The 17,392-nt window shown below is 41.3% G+C and overlaps 1 protein-coding gene across 1 annotated transcript in view; it reads left to right on the top strand.

Annotated features, from left to right (window-relative positions):
* Positions 1-2,300: 2,300 nt before the first annotated feature.
* Positions 2,301-17,392, top strand: part of MONOS_1607 (vacuolar protein sorting-associated protein) — a gene marked incomplete at both ends in the record, with an annotated part of 29,037 nt that continues 13,945 nt past the window's right edge. The window contains 3 exons of the mRNA XM_067868979.1: positions 2,301-2,832; positions 3,073-3,149; positions 3,246-17,358. Coding sequence (XP_067731934.1) covers positions 2,301-2,832; positions 3,073-3,149; positions 3,246-17,358 — 14,722 coding nt within the window. The remainder of the gene's footprint in view (positions 2,833-3,072; positions 3,150-3,245; positions 17,359-17,392) is intronic.

Genomic DNA, 17,392 nt, shown 5'->3' with positions numbered 1-17,392 from the left:
TGGATTTAATGAAAAAATATTCTGCACTCAATTTGGTTGAGCCTTTTAATTCAGCTGCTGATTTTACTGCAAATGTGAATATTGATCTGCCTCTTCTTTCTCACTGCAAATTACTATTCATCATCTGCTTCTCCTCCTTTCACTCTCGTGAGATCTCAACCGCCGCCCCCCGCAGATCATTCAATGAGCAAATTATACATAATTGCTTCAACATCTCATTCATATTCTACAACAACTGCCACTTCTGCTGAGAGAGGAGACATTGAGCTGGAGTGCAGAGTTCTGAACGCGTTCTAACAGTGTGTATGAAGGAGGTCTAAATGAGAGAAGAAGAAGAAGAGAAGAAGGGAAAGAATGAAATGAAGGGATTTGTTGGATCTGTAATAAAAGTCTGTGAGTCTTGCGATTGGGAATGAAGATCCGGTGAAATATCATTGTTATTTGCAAGTCTGATATCCACAGAATTATGCGTGCCTATTAATCATCCTATTCTTATCGCCACATACGAGTACTGGAAGTAGAATGCGAAATCATTCACTTTGTTTGAAAATGTCCAATCAAATGGAGCTTTTGCTCCAATTCCAGACACTTCTCCTCTTGCTCTGCTAACGGCTTATTCAATCTGTGAAGAATTTATTGCCTTCCCCGAAACATTTTCGATCTTTTTTGAATGATAGAAGATAATCTTTTTTTCGGTAATTCTCATAGACATTGGAACCCTGTGAGCCACATCCTCTCCATTGATTGGTAATCTGATTCTACACAATCTTCTTTTTTTCCTTGCTCGGAGTGCTGGCCAGACTGTTTCATGCGCACCATCTCTGTGCAGATGCTCACGAGGCAGCTCATCACTTGCTCCTCTTCCATACATGTATGTTCAATGCGAGTGGAACGACGTGTCGTAGGAGATGATTAAAGTTGTGAAGAAAAAGATGAAATAGAAAAGTTCGATGAAATGCATTTAATGTTAAGCACATGTTTTTCATAATGATGAAAAAAAGCTGATTGTTTTAATAAAAAAAGTGGGAGCTTGTATGGTTGTCACAATATTGCCCGAAATATTATCATTGCAAAGATAATTTCAAGATTTTCTTTCATATTAACTTATTATTGTTAACCTTAAATGATTGCATTTTTCCAATAAACCTTTTTTAATCAAAGTTTCATTCTTTAAAAAAAGAAATTTCTTTAGTTATCAGATACACATCCAATATTTTCTAATCATTTGCAATGAATATCTCTTGCAAATAAAACTGCATTCTTTTGAATGAAGATAAGAAAAATCATTGGAAATAAAAAATGTGAAACTTATTGTTTCGATAAAGCACATTGAAATCAATTTTGTTAAAAATTAAAAAGAACGTTGTTTGTTTTCACATTGTGTAGTGAAATAAAAACAGTAATTCTTAAGATAGAGATGTGAAAGAAGAAAAATCTAGGTTAATTTGTTCGAATGATTTAGCTTTTTTTAACAAAATTTTTCGATGTTCATTGTATGACAAATGAAATCAAGGAAGTTCCTGTCTGTTGATATTCATAAAAATAAGGTAGAATAATACACAAAAGGAATTACAAAATTATTGAATAATGATTATGGTGATTGAAATCAAAAACTAAATTTTTTGTGGGACAGATCAGGCTAAAAAAAAGTGATTTTTCAAAAATTTTCACCCATATCTTTTTGCAAATAACCTATTCCAATTGTCCCGGGTTTTGTCCCTGTCCCGGGTTTTGTCACGGACTATATTTCTTGTTTTGGAATCAGTAATCGCATAAAATACCAGATATCGCAAAAAATATCGGACAAGATCGATTTCACAATAACTGCAAGAGGAAAAATGTCAGAATTTTTCCTCTTGCAGTTATTGTGAAATCGATCTTGTCCGGTATTTTTTGCGATGTCTGTTATTTTTTGTCATATTGTTAGTGTCAATAATGGTGGACACTAACTTTATCTGTATGTTTTTTTGAAAATAATAAATTAACTTTCATAAAAAAATTCGTGTCAATCTTTTTCAATAAAAAATGGAACAACCAAATTCTTTTTGAAAATTATGTCAACATCTGCTGAGTCTAAAAAAATAGTCAAATAATTTTTTTCCAATAGACAAAAAATATATTTTGTTCTAAAAAGGAAAATATAAAAAATTTGAATTCACAAACAAAAAATTGATTAAAAATATCTTTTTTGTTTATTAATCATCACAATTAAGAATTAATAATCAATCGAATCGCCCTTTATATTTAATATTTTTGTATTATTTTTGTTCTATTGCATAAAATAAGAAGGACCGAACAACATGGACCGTATGTTCAGATGGGCTGTTATGAAAGTTGTCGGTCCTTATCTCCGTCGTTATCTTCAGCGTGTTACTTCAGATATGATTCAAGCGAAAGTTTTTGATCGAACTTTTGACATGTTCAATTTGCAAATGAAACGTGGTCCACTCGAAAATGCTCCTTTTTTATATGTTCATGAAGGATACATTGGTAAGTTACATGGCAAAATGGGTAATGAAGAAGAATTTACTGCTTTATCATTTGATGCTGAAGACATTTACATATTTATTGGACCAAATGAAACAAACAAATCTCCAACCGTTTCAAGAGAAAGGGAAATATCTAGAATGAATGAAAAAAAGAATATGCTTATTTTTGAAGACAAAGCCACTCAACAAATCAAAGCAGCTGGAATTGACTTATCTACAGTTCCTTCATTTGGTGCTTTGCAAACAAATCTTATAAGCTACATGCTGAAGGCTACTGTGAATATATATCATGTCCACATAAGATACGAAGACGCTTCAAATCCTTCAATTCCAATCTGTTTTGGTTTGACCATTTCAAAGATAAGTGCCCAATCAACAAATGAAAGATGGGAGCTTCCAGCAATTGACAGTGATTCCCCCATTAAATACAAGATTTTTAAACTCGAGAATGTCGGATTCTATTGGGACTCTGTTTTTATCAGTTCGCGACCATCATCTGAAATACAGAAAATTTTGAAGGAATCAATAAATGGATCCGTATCGGTTAAAAAAATCAATTATTTATTGGATCCAATGACTATAGGCATAAAAGTGAAATATGTTCTTCCTTCTTCTTCTGAGTCTCGCCCCATCGTGGATGCCACTGTGATGGTTGATCAAGTATGTATTGACTATTAATCTTAGACCAATAGACTTAATTTATTTAACACTTCCACATTATTTATTAATATTTTCTTAAACTCAAAATCAAAACAGATATCAGTTCACCTCAGTGATGATCGGCTTGGGCCGATTTTGATGGCGATGCTGATGATGATGAATGCCGGTGAATTTGACAAGTCGCAAATGATGCGGCCGTTCAGCGGAGATGTTGGGATTGACCTGCTGAAAAAAGTGAAGATGCTGGAAGAGCGCGTGAAAGAAAAGCAGCAGAAGCAGCTGATTCAACAACAACAGCAGCAGCAGCAGCAACAGTTCCAGCTACAGTTCCAACCTCATCCTGAAGCTTCCTCGTCGAACAATACTTCTCCTGGCATGGGCCAACCGTCACGTCCTTCTGCTATTTCTTCTAATCAGATGCTTTCTCCATCAATACCAACAGCATCACATTCACAATATGCGCAGCATATTATGAATCAGCCTATTTTCAATCCATTGCCAACCCACGAAAAGACTTTGCCATCGAGCGAAACAAATTCACAAGTGACAGAACAAAATTCCTCCGTCTCTAATTCTCAGTTGCACCCGCAGATGAACATTAGACAACAACAGCAACAGCAACTGAAAGAAAATACTGACGCAACACGACAAAACACACAAACTCCTCCTCAAATGGCTTCACCTCAAAACAGCAGTATTTCCGCATCATCAGCTTCATCTGCTTCTGCCTCTTCGCCTTTGTCAGTTTCATCGCCCATCACTACTTTTTCAAATGTTGTAACGTCTTTCACTCCACACGATGCACCCATTTCTTTACCATCGCCTTCGAATTCACCATCAGTTGCACCAGCAAACGTCGATTCGACGCATCTTTGGATGCTGGACACGATTGCCATTGGGAGGAAAGTGGTGTCGAAGCGGCTGCGGGACATGTGGCAGTGGGCGATCCAGAATGTGCTGGAAGGCGTGAGGAGGAAGCGGGAGAGCTGGAACTGGCAGCACATCAACAAGCAGCGAAGGAGCGACAGGTTGCGATATATGAAGGAGAGGGTGCGGTATCTGCGGGCGATGGAGCAGGAGACGCTGGACGAGGACATGAGAGACAGAGTGAAGGAGTCCTTTGCAGAGATCTGGGGAATCGTGATGAACGAGTACTTCAGACGGAACAAGAGGAATTTGGAGAATGAGAGGAAGAATTGGTCGGAGGGAAAGGCAGGAGATGACACATTGTTAACAAGATTGATAGAAGAAGACGACAACAAGAAGAAAAAAGGCAAAACAGAAGCGAAAGAGGCACAAGCAGATGGCTCGAAGGACGAATTAGACACAAAAAACGACCGACTGTGGCAGCTTGCAGCAGGGCGAGTGAACGAAGGAGTGCGGATGGTAGAGAGAGGAAGGGAGATTCAGATGCAGCGAGAGAAAGAGCAGGAGAAGCAGAGAGAAGCAGCAATGGCAGCGAAGCAGAAGCAGCTGGAGATTGAAGAGCGATGGCGGCAGAGAAGAATGGAGCTGGAAAGGGAAGGGAAAGAAAACAAGGCGATTGAGAAGATTCTGAGGGACGAGCAGAAGAAAATGGCAGATCAAGAAAAGCAGAAGCGGAAGGAGGAGGAGAAGATGCTTGCGGAGAAGCGAAAACAGGAAGAGGCTGAACAGAGCCGAATCCAATCTGAACAGAAAGAGGAAGAAGCACAAAGATTGCAGGATGAGAAGAAGTTTGCAGAGATTCGCGACAAGCTGAAGAAAGAGGCAGCAGCGAAGGAGGAGAAGAGGCGGCAGCGGCTGCTGAATGAGAAGCAGCTGGAGGCGCTGGGGTTGACAGTGGCTTCATTGAAGACGATGGCAGAGATTGAGGTGGCATACGAGTTTGCAGATGTGCAGTACTTTCGGGTGCTGGCGGATGCGCAGAAGAGAGCTGAGGACGAAATGCAGAGGGAGAAGGAGAGAGAGAGAGAGAGAGAGAAAGAGAGAGAAATTGAGAGGGAGAGGGAGAGGGAGAGAGAAAGAGAAAGGGAAAGAGAGAAAGAGAGAGAAAGAGAACTAGCATTAAAAGAGGAGAAAGAAAAAGAAAGCACAGAAAGTGCAAATGATTCATCTTCTAAGAATGAATCTTCTGATGCTCCATCTGTGCTTCTATCTCCTTCTGCTTCTCAGTCAACACTTAATCGAATAGCAGCTCCTTCTGCAACACGTGATGTTCCTATTCTTGATCCCATCACAGACAACACTCAACAAACAGCAAATGCACAAGGCAACCAGCCAATGAGATCGATTTCTCCATCGCCTGCAACTGTGCCTCATCGCTCTACATCGATTCCTCCTTCGTATCCTCCTCCTCTACGTCCTGTGTCTATTTCTCCATCTTCTCAGGCTTCGCTTCCATCAAATTCTGCTGCCTTAACACAAAACAACCAGCCTTCCTCACTCACTCCATCTGCTTCTCCTTCTCCTTCTTCTTCTTCAATTGCTCCTCAAACATTCGACAAAGCTCTCTCTGGAGCAACATCATCGATATCATCATCATCATCATCATCATCATATCCACTTTTGCCTCAACAACAGCTTCAGCAGCAGCAGCAGCCACTCCAGCCAACAGCTGTGTTCCAATCCCTCCCTTCTGTTTCTCAGCCATCTCCTTCTGCTGAAAGAGCAGCCGAGTCTGTTTGGAGCCAGCGGACGGGGATGTATGCCGAAGGGTGGGTCATGTTCCGCATTGCGTGGCGCATCCAGTCTCTTTCTGTGGTCGCATACGACAGCGCTGACAGAGTGTACGGGAAGGAGTGGATGAAGAACAACAGGAAGATGCTCGGTGCTGGTTACAACTCGTCTTCTTCTGTTTCTTCTTCTTCTGCTTCTTCTACTTCTTCTTCTGCAGCTGCTCTTCCTTCAAACACGAACCAGACAGGTGTATCAGGGTTAGGGAGAACGGGGCCTTCACAATCTTTTCAGATATCACCTGCTCCTTCGCCTTCGCCTTCTCCATCGTTTTCTTCTTCGCCTTCTCCTTCTTTTCTTCCGATGTCTCAGAATGCTGTCACAGAAGCGCAATTTGCCGGGAGCCAATCTTCGGCAAATGCGATGGCTGTGATGAAGAATGAAGGAAGATTAAACACAGCACTTTCTCCAGACATTAACAAGCAGTCATCCGACTCTCTGAACCATTCTGTGTTCAGCTCAGCTTCTTCTTCTGCTTCTTCTTCATCATTACCATTATATTCTTCCTCCTCTCCCTCTCCCTCTCCTTCTTCTTCTTCTTCTCTTTCTCGTAAATCCCCTCACAGCCGCCACTCCCCCATCTTTGTGCCTATTCTTGGTGTGACTGCGCTGCAGGTGTCTGGCTCCTTCGCCTTCCGCCCGAACGTCGGCGGCTTCGATCTGAACGTGGCATTTCAGCGGGGCGAAATAGAAGACGTCTCAAAACTGGCTGACAACGTCTTTCGGAGGTTTTTGTTCAGACGGGACGAGCTGAAAGGGAAGGAAGGTCTGCGAAACCCGTTTGCAGAGGCATCTTCAGCGTCTGCGCACTCAAAAATGTCTATTTTGAACAGACCTCCTTCTCCTTCTCCTTCACTATCTCAATCTCCTTCTTTGTCGCATTCGCCGTCTCAACCACTGCCACGCTCTACTCATTCACGCTCTGCTTCTTTCTCAGTCCAACGCTCTTCTTCGCCTTCTCCTTCATCTTCCTCTTTTTCAGCAGCTTCTGGTCAGTCTTCTTCTGGGCTTCTTAATCCACTTCAATCATCTTCTCAGCTTCCTTCACATATCACAACTCCTCCTCCTCCTCCTTCTCATCCCCCTCCTCCACCTTCATCTAATCAACCTGCTCTTCCTCTTCCTCTTCCTCTTTCTGCCAATAATCAGTCTCGCATTTCCCCTCCTATTCAACCTTCTCCTCTGCCTCATCCTTCTTCTGACAATCCTCAACAGCAACAGCAGCAGCAGCATCAGATACAACCACAGCCTTTGACACAACAAACATCAATTTCGCCTTCCGTTTCGCCTTCTTCTTCTTCTTCTTCATCTTCACATCTTCAACAACATCCAAATGAGCTCCATCCACCGATAAACATTCCACAGCGTGCTCAATTTCTTTCTTCTTCTTCTTCTTCTTCTCAGAACACGTCATCGTCACAGCAGATAGCTGCTGCATCTCAACAGACTTCACTCACTCCTTCTCCTTCTCCGTTCTCTTCTGCTTCTTCCTCTTCGACTTCATTCAATCCTTTTTATCAGTCGTCATCATCAACATCGACATCAATGTCAATATCAACATCTTCTTCTTCTCCATCTTCTCCTCCTTCTCCTCCTCAGCCACCAATGTTTGAGCTTAACATCTCATTCCACCCACAAAACAGCTTCTCGCACTTCAAAGTGGCCATCGACATTGCTCCTTTCCTTCTCGTTCTTCCACCTCGCCATCTGGCAAGAACACTCCGCGCAGTCAATGGCGCACTCATGTTGGAATCCCTCAGAACAACCACATCATCATCATCTTCTTCAACTTCACCTTCCTCTTCTTCTGGTACAAACATGTCATCCATCTCGAACTCACCCGATGCAGATTCTGTTTCTCTGCAAAGCGGTGCAAAGCTTCAAGAGAACAATGCCACATCTCCATCTACCTATCTCTCTTCTCCCTCGCAGCATTCACGCACACACCGCAGAGCACTGGGCTTTTCTCTCCATCCGGCCGCACAAGCACGCGAGGAGATGGCGAAGAAGCTGATCACAATGATGCAGCTGAACATGACGAAGATGAAGCTCCTCTTTTTGGACCGTCTTCCACTCGATATTTCTGTCAAGGCTGGCTCGTCTGCTCTCTTCTTCCCAATCAACCAGGCAGACAGATACACCAAATGCTGCACACTCCGCATTCAGTCTCTTGTCGTCTCAACAGACTTCTCACCAACCACAAAACAGTCGCTCGAAGAACTCGTCCGCATCTCGCAGATCAACAGCCAAGTTGCTGCGTATTCTGCTGCCTACTCTCTGTCTTCTGTGTCACACAGCCCGTCTTTTTCAGCACTTCCTCCTCAGTCGCCTTATCCTGCACGCTCTCTTTCTCCTTCTGTTTCTCCTTCGCTCACACCAACTTCTGCACTTCGTCTGTCTCCCAGACCTCCTTCACGCTCTGCTGTCGGCACGCCAAACTCAATCGGTTCAATCACTTCATCTGACTCACGCACACAACTCACTTCCCTTTCTGTCTCACCGTCTCCCCTTCCTTCTTCTTCTTCCTCGTCTTCTTCATCCTCCTCCTCCTCTTCCTTTTCATCTCGACGTGCTTCTCCCTCCAAGCGCCGTTCATCCTCTGCTCGTCCGCCTCCTCCTGACTACATCCATCCTCTCCCTCCTCTTCCACCTGACTGCATCGTGCCAAACAACGAGCCCCTTTCAGCGACTGTTCTGTTGGACAGGATCGACATAGCAGTTGTTGGCATTTCTGTCTCTATCAGCCAGCTCGACCCGGCGATCTTCACTAAGGAGCACATTCCAGTCACCATCAAAACACACGAGGAATCACGCGCTATTTACTCGTCTGGAGGCAGCAAACACCATTTTGGCTTATCAACTTCATCATCTTCTTTCACTTCATTTTCTTCATTCGGTCAACACAACCAGCATTCAAAGTATGGCGACTATCCCGAAAAAGTGCTTATCCGCAACGCCACCTTGCGCAGTTCTATTCTCAGCTCGCTTTTCCCCTTCAGCAGCCGCATTCCAACAGACACAATGCTCATCCACGTGCCACCGCTGGACATCAACATCACAGAGGAGACGACGATTGACATGTCCAGGCTGTTTCTGATGGTTGTGGACTCGCTGGGGATGCTGAGTGATCCGCACCACATTGAGAGAGAGAGGCAACTGAGGCTGAAACGAATGGAGAGAAGAAGACTGGCTGTGGAAAGGAGGAAACAGAAGATGATGCAGCGCGCAAAGGATAAAGAAGCAATGAAAAGAACAGAAAAAGGAAGAAGCAAAAGGAAATCGCTTGATTTTGATAAATTCACACTCAAAGATCGTTTATTTTATGGTGCATTTTCGAATGAAAAGGAAGCGAAAGACAAAAATTCGATTATTATTCATAAAAGTGATGGAAACGACATTTCCTTGAATTTCAATGGAGATTCAGAGAAAGTTGAGAGAACACAAAAAACAAATGAGGCAGCAAAGGAAGAAGAAGAAAAAGAAGAGAAACAACAAGAAGACGAAGACGACGGAGATTCTGTCTTAGACGAAGCAGAATTAGACGCCTTTGACTCATCCAGCAGTTCAGATGAGCTCGACGTCGATCCCGACGACGAGTCATCAGAACCTGAATTCTGGTCATTCAGCGAGGAGCTGAACCATCTGCAGCAGGAGCAAGCGGAGCTGAAGTCGCGGATGCCTCTCTACAGCGAGATGGAGGCGCTTTTGGCTTTCTACCATTTGCGAGAGCAGATGCGCCTGTGTGCGGTGTGGGTGGATTCGCGAGGCATTCTTGTTGTGCAGCCGAAGCGAAAGACAGAAGAAGCCATCTTCAGCGAGGTGAGGCTGAGGATGGGGGCGGTGAGGATCATCATCGGATCAGAAGAGACGAGAAACAGAAGATATCTGACAAACCATAGAATTTCTCCAATTGGCAAACGATATTTGACTTCGAAAGAAATAGTGGGAGGATTAAAGGAAATTGAAGGCAATGCTTCAACAACAGAGAGAGATAACAACGGTGACAAAGATGAGAAATTAGAAAAGGAAAAGACTCTGCCAGACAATAAACTGTGGACTGATAACAACATTGAGTTAAGTACTTCAACAACTCAGAACGAAAAGCAAGAAATTCAACAGACTTCTTCTGAAATAGACAGCTTAAACACTCCAAAAAGAAGTGAAATCACAGACCTTCAACAAAATCCTGAAATGGAAGACGAAGAAGCACTTCCGATTATTCAGAATGACACAAGTGTGGCACACATAATCATCAAAGGTTTTGAGCTGGGTACAATAAATCGACTGCACACATCGTTTACCAATGCATCTGTAGAAAACATTGTTATCGTGAAGACTTCGTCTTCAGGCACATCGTTTTCTTCGTCGTCTGCAAACAAGCAGCCATTCACTCACGGAAATAACAATAGTGCTTTTGCCAAGTTATCACAGACAGGCCCAGCTTCTGTGTCTTCTCGAATGAATCGCTCGCAGATAAACAGAGAAGCATCACATTTCCTGAAGAATTCGTGCTGCCTCTTTTCATCCATCCCACAAAATTCACCGTTGCTTCATCAGTCCACCCCAAATGCACCCTTTTCTCTTGGAAGCTCATTCACAAGTAGCAACCAACGCTCTTTCAGCTTAGATGCTGGTCCTTCATCGTCTTCTTCAACACCAAGCTTCTCTTTGGTGCTCAATTCAAATGCCACACGCAATTCTAATCTGATATTCACGGAGCCATCAACAGAAGAGCATAATTACAGCTTCATCCCACCTTCGTTGGCGCTTGCATCGTCTCAGCAGTTCTGGCAACGCGTTCGTTTCGGTTCAAAAGCTCCGTCTTTTCTGTCATATTTCTTTTCGGACAATCGATTCTCTTCCACAAAGTCAGCCTTTGCTGATGTTTCTGCCTTCAGTTCAGTTTCACATCACTCTTCCGCTTCTTCCACAACTCAGGTTTCATCGTTTTCTCTAGCCACATCTCATGCCACAACACCGATTTCAGTTCATTCTTCAGTTCCACAGACACTCCCATCAACACAACACCAGCTGTCGCCAATTCAGACAAATCCAGCACCACTTCATCTTCAAAGTCAAATGACCACATCGCTTTCACCAGCTGCACATCAACCAGCCTTTCCAACAGCAAACTCTTCTTCTGCATCTTCCTCGTCAAATGCTTCAAACGAGCAATCGATGGCTTCAAGTTCATTTGCTTTTTCATCTGCAATGCCTCCTCTTCCTCCATCTCACACTTCTTTATTATCACCATCCATACATGCAAGTTTAAGTCCATCAACATCAAATGTTAATTCTCAATCATCATCTCCTTTATTCTACTTCGAAATGTGCAACACACACAGAACTTCTGCATACAACGATGGAGTTAAGACAGCAATAAAGCTGCATGCTCAGCCGTTTCAGGTCGGATTTGACAAAGAAATCATTGTGGAACTTATCGAGTCCACAAAGAGAACATACCTGGCTCTTCCAGAAAAAATCAAGCGTTTTATCAACACAAGCTTAAAGCCAAACAAAAGCGAAACTGAAATGGAATCAAAAAAATCTGATAATTCTCCATTCTCTTCAACAGAAACCGGTTCAGCTGCCTTTTCAGATTCCCGCTCATCGTCAACTTCTCATTCCCCGTCTCAATCTTCGGCTGTTTATAAGGAGCAGAATTCTCCACAAGAATTCCATTCATTTCCTTCAGGGCTTCATTCATCATCTTCTGAGTCTGACTTACCGGAAGAAAGGACTCAATTATCAAGCGCTGATGTTGAGCTCCCAGTCACAAAAGAATCTCAATTGCCAAACACACAAATTGATATGACAAAGGATAACGTTGATATTACGTCTCCTTCTCAAGCTAACCAGCCGCAATCAGAAAAGATATTTGAACAAAATGAAGAAGATGCTGACAGCAACAAGGAACTTGATATTTATCAGCTTATCGCAAAGGAATTCTCCAACGTTCGTCAAAGTCAAATTAAGCTGGCTGTTGATGCTTCAATGGACTCCATCCGAGTTGTCTTGCACAAAAGACGTGGAGCACTGTGCTCAGTGGAGGTGCATTCGATTTGTGCGAATGTGAAGCAGAAAAACGAAGAATGGAGAATCGGAGGGAGTGTTGGAGAAGTGGATGTGATTGACAGAAGAGGATGGAGAGGACTTCAGCTTGAAAGGCTCGAAAATGTGGAATTTGCTCAAACTTTGTCGTCAGTTGGCGATTTGATGAATTTACATCTTTTCCAAACAAGTAGACAAAGTGATTCTTTCAGACAGAAAGGATTAGTCAACCAGTCAGATACCAAAAAGTTAAAAAGCGGAACAATTCAAACTGGTTTGATATGCATTGGAAAGTCTCATCTTGGAAGACATCATGCGAGCTTGCTTTCGTCATTACAGCAGCACACTTCTCCACAATCTTCTTCAAATTATTCTCAACAAGCCACTTCGATGAATTACAATTCATTTTCAGAAAGAGAGGATGGAATGATGGTTTCAGTGTTTATTCCAAGTGCAAGTTCATCACCTCTTATTCAGAATAATCTGAAGAATGGAACATTCCCTGAGGTTGAATCGGAAGCTTCATCTCAACAACAAGGTTCGCTGTCTATTTCAGTTGGACCAATGTCTGCCTTGATTAACCCGTCTTTCGTTGGAAGTTTGATGTCATATGTGACATCATCTACAGCCATTGTTGAAATGCTTACGTCTCTCAAAGACCTTATCAGCGAAAATGCAACCGAAGCTGTTGTGGAAGCAGGAGCCGCTTTGATGAACAATGAGACAATTCTGACGAAATGGAAAATTGATGCAACTTGTGGCAAAATGAGAATTGGGGTGTTATGCGAAGAGAAAGACAAAATGATGATTTTGGCAAATGGGGGAAGAAAGAAAAACAACAACAAAGTTGTAGAAAATCCAAAAAATGGATATTCTTCATCAAGCACCTCAGATGCGATTATTCCGGAAACAAATGATCTCACCATTAATGGTGTTGTTGTTGAGATTGGCTCTGCACGATTGAACAATGAAGATTCAGATGCAATACTCAAAGACGGAACAACAAATAAGCATATGCGCCAGTTTGCTTCAGTAAGCGATCTTTCAATAAGTTTAATAACAGTAGGCCAATCTTCAGTAACACAACCATCATTTATAATTTCATCTTCAGATGAATTGCCAGTTTCATTGTGCATTAAGAATTCGGACCAATTGCTGAAGCCATTTTCATTGCAAGCCAGCGCATCTATTTCTGATGGCTCTTCAACTCCGTCTTTGCCAAATCCTCAATTGGAATCTGACTCTCAGAAAAATATGATGAAAGCCAGTCAGCCACCACTTTATTATGTTGTGATTGATTTGGGGACAATTGTCATGGCAGTGGTTGAATCAACACTTTCAAAGATTATTTCAACTGTTGATATTCTCTACCAAGAAGTCATATCTTCTATTCCACAGCAAAAGGCTTCTTTGAAAGAAACAAAGAATGAATTAGCAAATAAACCATTTGAAAGAAAGCATTCTTCAACACTCATTCCTCAAACGCAACTTGCAACGGCTAATAATAGAAAAGAATTGAATGCACAGAAAATGAATGACAAAGATTTAGGTCAAAAGATGCATGAAAGATTAAGTCAAATTGCAAACACAGCTTCAAAAGTTGCATCTCCTCAGACTTTTTATGAAGCATTTGATTCACCAAATTTGAATCTCCAAACGAGTCCCTCAACTCAAAACACACCGAATAATGTTGTAGCTTTTGAAGATGAAACAAAAAATACATTTATTGATTCTTCTTGGTTCGGCCCACTTGAACGCCCTCATAGAACAGTTATTCTCGATGCAAATATAACACTGAAAGGTTTTACAGCTGCAATTGTTTCAAATACTTTATATGAAAGGCAAAATAGAGGAAATACCGTTCAAGATTCAGAAATCTCTTTAAAGAAGTCAGCGATTGTGTGCGTTGATATTAAGAACTATGGAGGAAACCTGACAATTTTCTCACATGATTATGATAATTCACTCGCATTACAATCTGAAGAAGATTTTTTTATTGAAACGGATGGAACTATTGAAGAAATATCCGTCAAACTGAGAGGGTTTCATAAATCAGAAAAAGAACACAACAATGGACAAATTATTAACAAAGGCAAAACCGGTGAATTAGTTTCAACAGCAATCTCGTTATCTGTCCTTGGTCTCGATTATGCTTATGCTAAAGGTGCTTATCAACAACTTGCATCTTTGAAAATCCAAGATCTTGCAATTGAGGATGAGCAAACTAATTTTAATCGCTTGAATAATCTTGAAACAGTTAAAACTAGAATATCTGCCGTTGGAGAAAAGAATGTGAATAAGTTGTTTGAACTTACAGAAGAAATGAAACAGAATGTATCAATTCCATTTTGCAATGATTCATTATTCCAAAGAGGAAAACAAATAGTTAGCGATGTACGTTCCAAACATCTTTCCCTAACAAAGAATGAAAATTCATCCTTTTCAGGAAATTCTTTTTCGGATGACGAACTGTTGAGAGTGATGTTAATTACTGAGGAGAAATTTTCTGCGGTAAAGCAACTTAACTGTCAAATGCAAAATAATTTAAATGAAAAGAAAGATGAATATAGTCAAAGCAACAGTAATTTTTCTTCAAATGTAATGATCGATGATGAAGCACTTTCAAGTTGTATGTATCCCATAAGCTCAGATGGGAATGCGTTATCAGAGCATTTATCTCAATCCAAGAGCATTCCAGTAGAAGTGCATAATCACATTTTTGCTGCTATCAGTTCAATGGGAATAGAAATACAAAAAGCTACAGCTCTTCGTTCAATTGCTGTTCTTCAGAGTATTTTGAGTTCTGAATGGATCATAACATTGACACAGTTATTGCAACGATTTCAGTTGAATGAAGAAACAAAGAGAAAGAAGGAAAAGAAAGAACAAGGCAGTTCGCAAAATGCTTTCAATCAACGAAGTATTTCTGGCTCATCTCAAAATACATTTGATTTTTCAGATGATGCACATCCTTTAATTCCATTGAAAACGACTTCTGTTGATTTATTTGCACATTCATTTATTGTCAAGCTGTCAAAAGCTACGACTCCTCTAACTATATCAATTTTGCACAGTTTGAGACTGCACCTGGACGATTCAGTTGCATCCACGGCACTTGACTTTGGAATATCTTCATTTAAAACTCTGAATCTTCTCAATAAACAAAAAGGGATATTGCAAAAGCGCAGAAGAAGAGAGAAATATCCTGTTTTGGCTGCGCTTGTGGACTACGAGAATGCAGAAAAGGAATGCTTATCAGCTCAAGTGGAAATTGAAAAACCATCAAACCAACAATTTATGGAACTTAATACAAAGGAAATGGAGTGCCCTCAAGTCCCTCAGACGCCTCAGGCGATCGCTGTGAATCTGAGATGCGAATCTCTTAGAGTTGTATTTCTGTCTGTTTTTGTCAGAGAACTTCTTTCATTTTTGAATGGTTTGGATGAAGTTGTTGTTGGTTCACTTGGAACCATCGACAATGCCATACGCCTGCTGTCAAGCCATAATGAAGATCCATTTGCCTCAGAAATGTCTCAGCGATTGGGAATGTCGTCTTTATATTCCCAAGCTCCCATCGGATATTCAATCTCTCAAACAGACTCTGCGCTGTCAAGTTCTCCATCTCCATCTCCATCTGCTTCGAATCAAAAAGAGTCCAATGATTTTCCAGAGATATCACATAAGAGAAAGCCTGCAATTCCTTTGCTAAAAATAAATGCCATAATTGACAGTCCTCTAATATTTATCCCCACGAAACGACAGTCAAGTGAAATGCTTTTAATTTCTTTGGGAAAATTGACCGTGAGAACATTGCAAAATGAAGACTCTTCTTTTGGTTTGGAATCATCATCTTCTTTTCACAGTTTTGCAAAACCACAGACTCCTCGGCTGTTAAGAATTGGATCTATTTCAAGGATGGAGCAAGATGCCCAGTCACCTTTGAATGAATCTTCATCTCCTTCCCATCTGCTAACGACGAGTTCTTCCCTAACTTCTTCTTCTTCTGATAATTTACGGTCACCTCCAACACCATACAACACAAAGCTTGTCCACTCTGCAATACCTCCCCTTTCCATTCAGCTTGTTGATGTTTCAATTGAAACCGCCAGAGCGGCAAAGAACAAATCTGTTCTTATTTCATCTTCCTGCAGATATGCTATCGAAACAACTGAAACAGAAAATCAAGCACAACATCAAGAACATTTTTCCGAAAAACACAGTACTGCTCTTTCTTTATCTCCTGCTTCTTTGTCTTCGACCTCATCTCTTGCAATTTCAGCGTTAAAGAAACAAAACACTGTGTCAACTAGTTCCCTTCAAATATCTTCTTCAGATTCCTATCCACAAGATTGCAAGCCGTCAACTTCTTTTTCTGCTTTGCAAACTGCAAATAACGCAAACGAAATGTCTGATAAGCAACATACAGATTGGGGATTGCTTTTATATAGCATCGGAATTGTCGAGGAATCTCCTATTTTGAAAGGATTTGGCTGTTCTGTTTCGATTTCGTTTGCCTCTGTTGAAGTACTTTCTGCTTCAAAAGCACAAAGCAATATTTCTGAAGGAAATGACAACCACGAAACAAAGCTTTTAGATCATTCTCCAACTTCAAGTTCACTTCCACAAACTTCACCATTGCCAAACTTTTCAAGCGAGCAGCAAAATGAAGTTGCCAATTTATCCTCTGAATCCAATACTGTTCCCAGTTTATCAATGTCTGTCGCATTTGATAACCTCAATGTGAGTGTTGATGAAAAGCAAGTTGGTATTGCGATTACCATCTGTAGAGGAAATCTTGTGGAGAAAATCTCAAACCCAGAAATTGCTACGAAGACAGCACCAATTGCGGATGCTCATATGACAGCTGAATCGTTGCAGGCAACTTCTGATAATGTACAAAATAGCAAAAGCAATGCAGAAAATGAAAAAGGCAGGCAAACCGATGATAGTTTACAAAACGGACAATCAAAACAACCAAATTTGGAGAATAATTCTGCAACAGACAAGCCATCAGATAGTTCTGATGGATTACAAAATGATTCATCACAACTCAAAGCAAACGAAATAGCACAAACAGAAGAAAAGCAGCCACAAAGCAAACTATCTCAACGAGAAGAGGAAAGCGGGTTTATTCTTGTTGGTGTTAACGAATCGAGCAACCTACCATCCACATTACCGATTGCTCGTCCACTATCAATGCAACAAAGCCAAGATAGCTTCACTCCTTATTTATCGCCTTCGCCATCTCCTTCGAGATCTGTTTCTCTTTCTCCATCACCCGAACCGATTTCAACACCTTCATTTTCTCCACAGACTTCTCCAACTACGTATTCAGTTCCTCTCCCTTCTTCATTGATTAATGCTGCTTCACTTTACGAGAGATACTCTCAACACTCAACTTCTTCTTCATCTTATTCACCAATTCAAGTTTCTCAGCCACCATGTATATCTTTCCCACACCTTCTGAGATGCAAACT

The sequence above is a fragment of the Monocercomonoides exilis genome, assembly GCF_001643675.1.
Source record: "Monocercomonoides exilis strain PA203 chromosome Unknown scaffold10-1930038, whole genome shotgun sequence".
In the NCBI taxonomy this organism is placed as follows: domain Eukaryota; phylum Preaxostyla; order Oxymonadida; family Polymastigidae; genus Monocercomonoides; species Monocercomonoides exilis.
The sequence above is the reverse complement of the archived record's forward strand: the minus strand, read 5'-3'. Positions and strand labels throughout refer to the sequence as shown.